Source organism: Macaca mulatta, chromosome 11, assembly GCF_049350105.2.
Source record: "Macaca mulatta isolate MMU2019108-1 chromosome 11, T2T-MMU8v2.0, whole genome shotgun sequence".
Classification (NCBI taxonomy): domain Eukaryota; kingdom Metazoa; phylum Chordata; class Mammalia; order Primates; family Cercopithecidae; genus Macaca; species Macaca mulatta.
The window spans coordinates 59,437,083-59,449,276 of record NC_133416.1 but is presented as its reverse complement, the minus strand read 5'-3'; the positions used below and the strand labels follow the sequence as shown (position 1 = coordinate 59,449,276).

The following is a 12,194-nucleotide window of genomic DNA, read 5'->3' as shown; positions in this document are numbered from 1 at the left end:
CAGTTTTTCCAAATACAGGGGGAAATGTACTCAAGTGATCCAACCTCCATCTCCCGGGTTCAAGAGATTCTCCTGCCTCAGCCTTCCGAGTAGCTGGGAATACAAGCACATCCCACCATACTGAGCTAATTTTTGTATTTGTAGTAGAGACGGGATTTCACCATCTCTGGTCTTAAATTCCTCCACTGCGGCTGGTCTTGAACTCTTGACCTCAGGTGATCCACCCGCCTTGGCCTCCCAAAGTGCTGGGATGACAGGTGTGAGCCACTGCGTCCAGCTGTGATTCAATTTAGCATCACCAATCCGATATTTCGTGCTTCCTAGGGTGACATACTAAGAGTTATACAGCATCTTTTATGAGGTATTCTACCCAACAATGTTTAATTTAAACCTAATCGAGCCTCTAGCCCAGTGCTGTCCAACAGAATTTTATGTGAAAATAAATAATAAATCAAATAAAAATAAATAATAAAGAAGTGTTCTTTATTTGCACTGTCTAATAAGGTAGGCACCACTTACAGGTAGATGCTGAGGTCTCAAAATGTGGATTGTGCAACTGAATAACTAGATTTTTAACTTATTTAATTTTTACTAACTTAAAGTAGCCACATCTGCCTGTTGTCTACCAAATTGGACATCCCAGCTCAAGATTTAATTTCCAGTTTATAGAAAATACAAGGGCAAGAGCCACAAATTAAAGTATGTAAAATCTAGTTTTAAAATTCTTAGGACAGTTAGGAAAATTAAATCTGAGATGAATAGTAAGTGGTGCTTTGGAATTATTGTTAGTTTTCCTGCATAAGAAAATAGTACTCTCCTTATTCTTAAGAAATTCCTACTAATGTATTTAAGGGTTACATGCCATGCTTTCTGCCACTCAGATAATTGGGCAACTGCGAAAGCAAATACGGTATAATGTTAACTGTTGAATCAGGGTAACCAGGTGGAGCATCAATACATGCATGTTGTATTATTCCAATTTTTCTCAATGTTTCAAAGTTCTCATCATAAGAAAGATAAAAGACAAATATTTCAAAATCTGCTGATTGTTCCCATGGTAGGAAAGTGAGATGGTTTTCAGCTGAGAACTGAAAAATCTGGAGATGGGGAAATCCAGATTTGTGTCTCAGGAGCACTTGAGCCACAGCTGGGATGGAAATAAGGGAGGGTATTTATGAATGCCTCAGCCTTTCCTGAAATCCCTCTCCCCACATCACACTTAACACACAGATCTCCTCCTCCCAGTTTCTCCCAGAACCTGGCCTCCCTTCTCCTCCCCTCCCCAGGCCCTGCTCCTCCTTCTCTTCCTCTCCTCTGCCTTCCCCTTCCCTCCACAATACCTACAGATGAAGGAGTGCCCTGCTGGCAAGACACTTTGAAGATGAAACATGCTGACTCCCCCTAGAGCCCAAGGCTGACATCCTTTACAAAGAAGAGGGTGCAGGCCACTCCACCATTAAAGCACAGTCTAGAGAGGCGTTGGACCTGGCTAACCACCCAAGCCCATAAAGCACAAATTGCCCCAACACCATCTTCACAGCCAAGCCCCTTCAGAATCTGCGCATAAATAGGGCTGCGGTGCCCTGAGGAGCACATTGGAGTTTCCATCAGGACTCCAGGTACCCTATCCTGTCCTCTGCAACTCAAACATCCAGGAGCACCATGACCTGCGGATCAGGATTTGGTGGCCGCGCCTTCAGCTGCATCTCGGCCTGCGGGCCCCGGCCTGGCCGCTGCTGCATCACCGCCGCCCCCTACCGTGGCATCTCCTGCTACCGCGGCCTCTCTGGGGGCTTTGGCAGCCACAGCGTGTGCGGAGGCTATAGGGCCGGCTCCTGCGGACGCAGCTTCGGCTACCGCTCTGGGGGCGTGTGCGGGCCCAGCCCCCCATGCATCACCACCGTGTCCGTCAACGAGAGCCTCCTCACGCCCCTCAACCTGGAGATCGACCCCAACGCGCAGTGTGTGAAGCAGGAGGAGAAGGAGCAGATCAAATCCCTCAACAGCAGGTTCGCGGCCTTCATTGACAAGGTGGGTGTCCTGGATCACACCCTTCCTGAACTCCCACCACCTACACAGCCAGGGCTGGGCACTGAGGATGGAGTCAGAGACAGAAAGACCTCTGACTGCCTGAGATCCCAGTCTGATGGGAGAGGCACACAGACACACAGACAGACACACACACACAGAGACACACACAGGCACTCAAGATGTAGACTCAGCTGACAGTTCAGATAGGGGGAGCTTGTGGAGGAAAAGTGTGGCCAGGCTGCTCTGGGACACAAGCTAGACATCAGGGATTTGGAGGTGCGGGACATGTGACTGCTGCTGCTGAACTCAGAGGGGTTTGGGCAGCCCCAGGGTGAGAAAGTAGGGTGCACTGACTTCCAGATGACATAGGAGAAGAGCTGGGACAGCTGAGCTCCCTTCCAGATGGTGATTCAATTTAGACACCCTCTTCTTGGCACCATCCCCAGAAATCCCATCTGAGGTCCAAACCTGGGTACTCTGCCTGTGAGGGATGCTGCCTCACCTGGCTTCAGAGTGAGGAGCTGAGCCTCCACTGTGTTCATCTGCTTGGGGTCACTCAGCTCCCCAGAGAGCAGGCACTGACACCACCCAGCCCTTGCTCCATTCCTGAGTGGGAAATCTAGGCACAGATCATGACCAGGAAATCCAGAAACTCTGTCTCCCACTGCCCACCTCTACTCAATCGCAGATAAGCTCCAGATTTGGGGATTTCCTTTAAAGTATCCCTCCTCCACCAGGTCCCCAGAGCTGTCTTTGGGGGCACCAGAAACCATCTGCCCCTCCTTCCCACCCTGAATGGCAGGTGCGCTTCCTGGAGCAGCAGAACAAGCTGCTGGAGACAAAGCTGCAGTTCTTCCAGAACCGCGAGTGTTGCCAGAGCAACCTGGAGCCCCTGTTCGAGGGCTACATCGAGACTCTGCGGCGGGAGGCCGAGTGCGTGGAGGCTGACAGTGGGAGGCTGGCCTCAGAGCTCAACCACGTGCAGGAGGTGCTGGAGGGCTACAAGAAGAAGTGAGTGACAGCAGGAGGGATGCTGGGCACAGGAATGGGGTTTAGGTTAAATACACTGGATTAGACAATAAGAACTCCCAGGTAGGGTGAGTGGCCATGACCGCTAGGATGACCGAGGGTGGCCGGGTCTTTTCATTTGTGGAATCTTTGCCCAGACACCTGTGTAAGAGGAGGGCTGTGACTCCCACTACCTGTCTCTATCCCACTTCAGCCTTCTCTTCCCTGAGCCACATCACCCAGCAGCTCTCCCCTGCGCTCGGTGGGGAGGAAGCCTCTGCAGGGTTCTGCTTCTCTCCTGACCCTCAGCCCCGATACCTGTAGCACCTGTCAGATGTGAGCCCAGGGTCTCTCACGAGTGACAGGTCTGGGGCTCTGGGTGTTCCCACTGCCTTGGGTTCTAAGCTCCGAGGGTCTGCAGGTCCAGCACCTGAGCTGGGATTCACACCAGTGAAGGGAGGTTGGGGCTACAGGCCCCGGGAGGATATGCTGTTTACTCCCAGAATGGGGTTGGGGGCTGAGTCCTATTTGCCTCCTGGGGGACCTCAGAGACCCTTTGGGAACAGGACTGGGAGGTACCAGGTGAGCCCTCTTCCTCCCCAGTTCGAAGTGGAGAGAGAATCCCAGACACATCCCACATCCAACCGGAAAGCACTCAGCTAGTCTGCCAGGCCCGGGCTGTGTGGGGGTGTTTCTAGTACTGTCCCCGTGGCTGTGATGAAGTGTGATGTGATGGGGGCTCTGCAGAGACCTGCCTTGCCCTGACCTCCCCTCTCTGCCCTCTGCTCTGCCTCAGGTATGAGGAGGAGGTTTCTCTGAGAGCAACAGCTGAGAACGAGTTTGTGGCTCTGAAGAAGGCAAGTGACACAGGATTGAGAAGCACAGATCTGTGGGATCTCAGAATGACAGGCTCTTCCTGGGGACACACAGGGGGTCTCAACCTCAGTGTGGAGCACAGTGACCTTTCCACAGCAGGATAGGACTGCCCAGGTGCAGGTCATTGGATGGAGCATCCAGGGTCTTGAAAAAGGACAATGACCTTGGAACATCTATCAGCACCTGCCTTGGGTGAGGGGGTCGCTGCACTGTCCTCTGTGTGTCCTGCTCTGCTCCAGAGGTTGTGGTCTGTTGCTGAGTCCCCTGGAGCCATAGCAGATACAGTGTCTCTGCTGAGAGACAGTGCAGTCTGTCTAGCATTTGGGGGAGTCGGACCTTGAGGCACAGATACAATCCCAGGGTCTAAGGGAGGATGGAGCAGAATCAGCAGCAGGAACTGGGCTCTTGGAGCACTACTGAAGGACAGGAAAGGGTCAAGGTGTGAGAGCAGGGCGGTCAGTCTGGGCAGGCTTCCTGGAGCAGGAGAGGGGAGAAGGGAGAGACAGGAGGGCAAGGAGGGGTGAAAGGCTGGTGAGTCATGCCCAAAGCAAACAGGATTTGTCCTCAGAGGGGCAGAGGATGCCAGCTCATCCCAGGAAGGGCAGAAGGGAAGCAGAGGCATGGGAATGGGACACCGGGGACTGCTTTCCCCTGGCTGCATGGAATGGATGGGCAGAGAGACGAGTCTGGGGGCTAGATTACCAGGGTCCTCTGAGCTCTAACACTCCCCACCTTTCCAGGATGTGGACTGCGCCTACCTCCGCAAGTCAGACCTGGAGGCCAACGTGGAGGCCCTGATCCAGGAGATCGACTTCCTGAGGCGGCTGTATGAGGAGGTGCGGGCCCAGGGGCCAGGCAGAGACCTGGCGGCCAGCAGAGAGGAGAGTTGGGGGGTGGGAGTATTGGACAGGATGTGGGTAGAGGTTGCAGTCCCTGAGGCTGTGTGAGGGGGCAGGGCTGGGGACCAGAGAAAGCCTGAGAAGGTGGAGTCAGGACATGGTGGGTGGGGCTGTGTTCTCAACTAAAGTCATGACTCCCACCTCCTGCAGGAGATCCGCGTTCTCCAGTCCCACATCTCAGACACCTCTGTGGTTGTCAAGCTGGACAACAGCCGGGACCTGAACATGGACTGCATCGTCGCCGAGATCAAGGCACAGTACGACGACATTGTCACCCGCAGCCGGGCCGAGGCCGAGTCCTGGTACCGCAGCAAGGTGAGTGGCACAGGACACCTGCCTGCTAGACATGGGGCAGTGGGAGGGATGTGAGGTATCTATTAAATAGGTTTCCTTTACTGGGGATGCTGGTCTCTGGGGATGAGAAGAGATGGCTGCCACTCTGAGGTTAGGGTGGCAGGGCAGGACTGCCATGTGTGGTTGCACAGGCTGAGCACTGTACAACCTGCATAATCATCCGTGGTGCCCTGAATGGATGGGAAGTCCCACCCTGAGCCTCATGAGCATCTCTACTTCCCCCAGTGTGAGGAGATGAAGGCCACGGTGATTAGGCATGGGGAGACCCTGCGCCGCACCAAGGAGGAGATCAACGAGCTGAACCGCATGATCCAGAGGCTGACGGCCGAGGTGGAGAACGCCAAGTGCCAGGTATGGGGCATCTGTGCCCAAGGTCAGAGAGACCGAGGGCCTAACCATTGTCACACAGCCTATGTGTGCCCCATCTGGATCTCAGCATTCATTCTCCAGCCCCTTTGTCCATGTAGAGTCCCTGGTTGTGGTCTCTCATTGAGTCCCAGGTGATGAAGGCGAGAGGCTATGCTCTGAGGTGCTCCCAGGTTGGTGGGGAGCATGGTCTCATCCAGGTAAGCATCAGAGAGACCCAGAGATTCTGATCTACCTTGTTCTCTCTGTTGTCTTCAGAACTCCAAGCTGGAGGCCGCGGTGGCCCAGTCTGAGCAGCAGGGTGAGGCAGCTCTCAGTGACGCCCGCTGCAAGCTGGCCGAGCTGGAGGGCGCCCTGCAGAAGGCCAAGCAGGACATGGCCTGCCTGATCAGAGAGTACCAGGAGGTGATGAACTCCAAGCTGGGCCTGGACATTGAGATCGCCACCTACAGGCGCCTGCTGGAGGGCGAGGAGCAGAGGTGGGCCCAACCAAGCCTGGCCCAGAGCCACCCTTCCCCATCCCTGGCACAAGCCTACCCTTGGTCTTGGCTGAGCAAGGGCCAGGGCTCTGGGGAAAAAAAAAAAAAAAAAAAATTATTATTATTCACTTCCGGTGTGGGGAGGGCTGGTGTGTGAGTTTGTCTGAGACAAGGTTTTCCCTCAGACTCTGTTCTTAATCGACCAATTGTGGACACTACCCTATGACCTAGGGAGCTTTTTCAGCCACTCTGGGGCAGTTACTAATGTTGCTTTTTCTCTTTTGCCCTCAGGCTATGTGAAGGCGTTGGGGCTGTGAATGTCTGTGAGTATTTGGGGTCCGGTGTGGACAGATTTACTACCTCCCTGTGATGGAGGGCAGAGTTTGGAAAAAAGGAGTGTCACCGAGATTGAATGTAAAAGAGTGGGCTGGCATCACAACAGGAGGGATTTGGGGTCAGACACCCGAAAGACCTAATCTGTTGGACTAGATGGGCCTACAATTGTGCACTAAAGATGCTTGTGACTTTTCATACCAGAGCTCAGGTCTTAGGCAGGGGCGGTGGTCAGGGAGGCAGGATGGCTTGCCCTCCGGAATTTTGATTCAGCCTTTGGGGTTCACAGGTGTCAGCAGCTCCCGGGGTGGGGTCGTGTGCGGGGACCTCTGCGTGTCAGGCTCCCGGCCAGTGACTGGCAGTGTCTGCAGCGCTCCGTGCAACGGGAACGTGGCGGTGAGCACCGGCTTGTGTGCGCCCTGTGGCCAGTTGAACACCACCTGCGGAGTGGGTTCCTGCGGCGTGGGCTCCTGTGGTATCAGTTCCTTGGGTGTGGGGTCTTGCGGCAGCAGCTGCCGGAAATGTTAGGCACCCCAACTCAAGTCCCAGGCCCCAGACATCTTTCCTGCCCTGCCTTGCTCGGCCCATCCAGTCCAGGCGCCTGGAGCAAGTGCTCAGCTACTTCTCCTGCACTTTAAAAGACCCCTCCCACTCCTGGCTTCGCATTTCTCTGTGTGATCGCCTACTTCTGGGCTCTGCCACCCCACAATGGGAAAGGCTACCCTAGAAAGAAGTCCCCTGGCAGCCACAGGAAGGGGCCTCAGGAGCAGGAAGGGCCAAGACCAGAACCTTGCCCATGGCCACTGCCTTCCTTCCTCTCCCCTTCTTCCTCTGCCCTTGATCTGTGTTTCAATAAATTAATGTAGCCAACCTGGGTCTTGTCTGCATCTCTATTACCCTCCTCAGGGGTGGGGGTTAGGGAGGGTCCCCAAAGTCACATGGAGCAGCGAAAAGCCCAGGTCAAGGGTCTCCAGTACAGTTCTCTATCACTCGCCTCACAGAAGGTTCAGATTTAGCCAGGAGTTGTGCTAGAACCCTATTTGATGTAACTTTATCCACACAACCCTAATGATACACCTTGCAGATGAAGAAGCTAGAGTTCAGAGGCACTCAGTGTTTGGGGCAGGGTCCCCCACTTAGTTGGGTGGTTCATCTGGGGTTTAAGTCCTGTGTATGTCGCTAGGGCTCATTTCACTAAACTGCAGCTGTCTCCCAGAAAACACCTCGTGCATATCTGGAGACTGGTGGATCATGAAAATCAGATTCACCAATCACTCAAAGCTTGAGGCAACATCACCCATTGCTTTGACAGGGAAGACTCATGCCTGAGTAATTTATTGGAATTCTTTAAGGGGTGAACACATGAATATGATTTAAAGTTTCAAAAAGCCTTTGACGTTGGCTTTCTTTTTTTTTAAACGGAGTCACTCTGGGGTTTTGGAGACCTGCCATAGCTGATACATTTCCTCAAAGACAGAAAACAGCACATAGCAAGATGATGTGGCATAGAGAGGGGACACAGACTCCAGCCAGACTGCCTGGGCCCCAAGCTGGGCCCTGGTCCTTCCTAGTTGAGTGGGGCTGGGCAATGTATTTACCCTCTCTGTGCCTGCTTCCACACCTCTAAAATGAGGATGATAGAAAGGGCAGCCACCTCATAATTTGATGAGTGGATTAAGGGATTTCATATATGTAAAAGGCTTACATAGTGCATGCCACAAAATTATCACTCTATTTTTTATCATTAGTGCTATTCTTTTGCAGAATGTAAAGTAGAAGTCCCTCTAGGGATCAGGGCCTCTTATGGCCAACCTCTTATTATACTTATATCTGTGATCAGAGATTGCAAGTACAGAGAGAAATCTCCGTGGTTACCAGGGCCATTCAGCTCCTTCATGCATGGAAGTATTCCCTGGCACTGATGAGGTAGGGGAAGGGGAAGATGACAGCTCAGCTCCACTATGGGCCAAGGTGACTCCCTGAACATATATCTTTAGGCCAGGGTGAATCTCTACACTTCCAGTTCCAGACCCAGAAAATGCAGCAGAAATGGGAGTCCCCCACCCCTACCCTTCTGTGCACTAGAAATGATTAAGAATATTAACAGACCAGAAGTGAGTGGACTGAAAAAAAGCAAAATCTCTTGTAAAAGCTAGAATCAAACCAAGGTCTCTCAGCCACCCCTGATGGAATTCTGAGCAGGACAGAATCCTGGAAAGTTCCAGAATTTGTGATCAATCATTCCAACTAGCCCTCTATGCTGTGACATCACACAGCTCAGAAGCTGGCCCTAGGCCAGGTGCAGTGGCTCACACCTATAATCCCAACACTTTAGGAGGCCAAGGTGAAAAGGTTGCTTGAGCCCCAGAGTTAGAGATCAGCCCGGACAATATAGTGAGACTTTGTCTCTGTAAAATATAAAAACATTAGCTGGGCAAGGTGGTGTGCACCTACAGTCCCAGCTACCTAGGAGGCTGAAGCAGGACAGCTTGAGCCCAGGAGGTTGAGGCTGCACAGTGAGCCATGTTTGAGCCACTGCCTCCAGCGTGGGCGACAGAGCAAGATCCTGTTTCAAAAAAATAAAAAAACAAGAAGCAGCAGCAGCAGCCCCTGTCAGAAGTCCAGACCTGAGACTCAAGCACCAGCTCCATCCCTCCCTAGTTCAGAAGCCAACTGCAACTCCAGTCCTGATGGACTTCTCACGTCTCCCAACTTCAGCCCAACTGGGCCTTAGTGCCCTGCCGTATTTCACTCCCTCACCCTACCTCTAGCTCTGACCCTCCCTTCCTACTCCAGCCCTACCACCGTCACCTCCCTCTAGGTTCCCATTCCTGCACAGGCTCAGGCAGAGGAGCAAGGCAGGAAGGAATCAAACACATAATTCCCCGGGTGCAGAATGGTGAAGAAAATGGAACATCTCACTGTGTGACCTTTAGCAAGTCAACTCCCCTCTCTGGGCCTTAGTGTATCTGCTAGTGAAATAAAATGTTTGGGGCTGGGGTCAGTGGCTGATGCCTGTAATCCCAGCACTTTGGGAGGCCGAGGCAGGTGGATCACTTGAGGTCAGGAGTTCGAGACTGGCCTGACCAACAGGAAGAAACCCCATCTCTACTGAAAATACAAAAAATTAGCCAGGCGTGGTGGTGCATGCCTGTAATTCCAGCTACTTGGGAGGCTGAGACAGGAGAATTGCTTGAACCCGGGAGACAGAGGTTGCAGTGAGCCAAGATGGCACTATTGCACTCCAGCCTGGGCAACAAGAGAGAGACTATCTCAAAAAAAAAAAAAAAAGAAAAGAAAAGAAAAGAAAATGCTTGGATTAGGTGGCTGCTAACATCCCTTACCAATTTAAAGCTCTATTATTCTTTTTTTCTTTCTTCTTTTTTTTGTGAGACAGAGTCTTACCCTGTCGCCCAGGCTGGAGTGCAGTGGTGTGGGCTCAGCTCACTGCAACCTCCACCTCCCAAGTTCAAGCGATTCTCCTGCCTCAGCCTCCCAAGTAGCTGGGACTACAGGTGCCCACCACCACACCTGGCTAATTTTTGTATTTTTAGTAGTGACGGTGTTTCACCTTATTGGCCAGGCTGGTCTCAAACTCCTGACCTTGTGATCCGCCTACCTCAGCCTCCCAAAGTGCTGGGATTACAGGCGTGAGCCACCGCGCTCAGCCAACTGTGTTATTCTTTGGGAGAGGTGGGACAGGATTAGGGGCTAGAGGGAAATGGTGATTCCAGGTTTCATGCAACTGTGCAGTGTATGCGCATGTTGTTTGTGTATTCATTCTGCATTGCTCAATGCCTAGAGGTAACTGTGAGTGGAGCAATATGATTGCATTCAGGTACATGCACATTCCAGTTACCCGTGTGGAAACGCGTGTGTGAGAGAGATGGTGAGGGTTTCTAAATATGTGATTATACATGTGAACATGTGTGCATCTATGTGCTGAAAAGGGGAGATTTGTGGGTACATGTGGATGTGAGTGCATGTGGGTACATGGGTAGACCCATGTGTGCTGGTGAGGTAGGGGTCACCAATGGGGATTGGGGCTAAAGTGGGAATAGTGATGGGCGATGCTGCTGGGAGTCAAACTAGGGAGGTCCCCCCTGGCTAAGGAGCCCTTGCTCTAACCCCTAGGCTTGCCTACTTATTCCTCCTGCCCTACCATCACTCTCACTCCAGGTGGGGCAGAGGGAGGTCAGTCACCCTTAGACTTTGTAAAGCTTTCTTTAAAGGGGCTCAAAACTTGGCCGGGTACCGTGGCTCACGCCTGTAATCCAGCACTTTGGGAGGCCGAGGTAGGCGGATCACAAGGTCAGGAGATCGAGACCTGGCTAACGCGGTGAAACCTCGTCTCTACTAAAAATCCAAAAACAAAATTAGCCAGGTTTGGTGGCAGGTGCCTATAGTCCCAGCTATTTGGAAGGCTGAGGTGGGAGAATGGTGTGAACCCGGGAGGCGGAGCTTGCAGTGAGCCGAGATAGCACCACCGCACTCCAGCCTGGACAACAAAGCGAGACTCTCTCAAAAAAAAAAAAAAAGCAGGGGGCGCAAGGCTCAAAAATCTTCTAAAGAATTCCAGTAAGTGAAATAATAGTTACACTTAATATAACTTCCGATGCTTTAAGCACTTTACATGCAGCAGTATCTTTTCTCAAACAACCCTCTGATAGTTACTATTCTATTTTGCAGCTAATCTTTAGCTCAGAGGGACTAAGTAGGGAAGAAAATAAGGAAAAATAAAGCCAAGCACAGTGGCTCACACCTGTAATCCCAGTACTTTGGGAGGCTGAGGCAGGAGGATTACTTGAGGCCAAGATTTTGAGACCAGCCTGGGCAACAAGGTGAGACCCCATCTCTACAGAAATTTTTTTTTAATTAGCAGAGTGTGGAGGCGTGCAACTGTAGTCCCAGCTACTGAGAATCACTTGAGTCCAGGAGGTCGAGGCTGCAGTGAGCTATAATCGTGCCACCGCACTCTAGCCTGGGTGATAGAGCAAGACTTCATATCTACAAAAATAAATTTAAAATTAAATAAGAAGGAAAAAAATGAATCTTCACAATTTAGATCTAGAGGAGGGCAGGACTGAGGCCCAGAAACAGGTAAGAGTTTGGTCAAGGTAAGAACAAGACTGGGAACAGGATCCAGGCCCTTCCTTCCTTACTCCAGGTTGGTCTAGTTGATCTCTTGCAGCTGAAATCACAGCAGGAAGAACTGCATTTAGACTCCACAAGAGACTTCCAAGGGGTTATGCAGAATGCAACACGCTAATGGTCAAAAACAGGGCCCAATACATCTCAGGACAGGACACACCAACCAGGACCACGCAGCCTCAACCTCATCACATCTACTCTGAGGCAGACACTGGGGATGGATGAGACCTTCACTGCCCTCCAGGGGCTCAGATAGAGACATGACCACAGCTAAGTTAGCATCTGACATGTTTGAGCGCGACGGAGTGTGAGGCAGGCGTGGAGAGCCAACAGAGGACTCACGCCTTATGGTGCCCTTCTGCTGAGAAGCAATGACCGAACCAAGGACAGCCCTCCTCCCTTCAAAAGCCACCCCAACTCATAAAGCTTATAAATGGGCTGGAGAATGACTCTCCATAAATGCACTGGGCAGTTTCCTCCCACCCCAGGCTGGAATGTGGCCCATGGCCAGGGGAGCCTCTCAGGGAATTAGTCTCCAAACCACAAACACTGCTTGTGACCCACATGGCCCTGGCCCAGGAAGAAACTCAAACCTGACCCCAAAGCCCTGGGGATCTTCTGGATTGACATCAGGCAAGTCCAGATTCGGTATTTGAAAAAGGAAAATGTGAGCAACCAGTCCTGAATGACGCAGGTT

General features: G+C 52.0%; 1 protein-coding gene across 1 annotated transcript; it reads left to right on the top strand.

The window, feature by feature from the left end:
* Nucleotides 1–1,593: 1,593 nt before the first annotated feature.
* On the top strand, nucleotides 1,594–7,216 carry KRT81 (keratin 81). Its single transcript, XM_001093214.5, has 9 exons — nucleotides 1,594–2,031; nucleotides 2,834–3,042; nucleotides 3,836–3,896; nucleotides 4,656–4,751; nucleotides 4,965–5,129; nucleotides 5,394–5,519; nucleotides 5,793–6,013; nucleotides 6,305–6,336; nucleotides 6,636–7,216. Exons 1-9 carry the CDS (start codon nucleotides 1,663–1,665, stop codon nucleotides 6,872–6,874), a joined length of 1,518 nt encoding a protein of 505 aa, XP_001093214.3. The 5' UTR covers nucleotides 1,594–1,662; the 3' UTR covers nucleotides 6,875–7,216.
* Nucleotides 7,217–12,194: the final 4,978 nt, after the last annotated feature.

What these genes read in the sequence shown, in the direction of transcription:
- KRT81 (XM_001093214.5), top strand. Translation starts at nt 1,663, where the DNA reads ATGACCTGCGGATCAGGATTTGGTGGCCGCGCCTTCAGCTGCATCTCG. An exon ending in CTGGAGGGCTACAAGAAGAA is followed by an intron (nt 3,043 to 3,835) that starts GTGAGTGACAGC and finishes GCTCTGCCTCAG; the next exon opens with GTATGAGGAGGAGGTTTCTC. An exon ending in AGTCCTGGTACCGCAGCAAG is followed by an intron (nt 5,130 to 5,393) that starts GTGAGTGGCACA and finishes TACTTCCCCCAG; the next exon opens with TGTGAGGAGATGAAGGCCAC.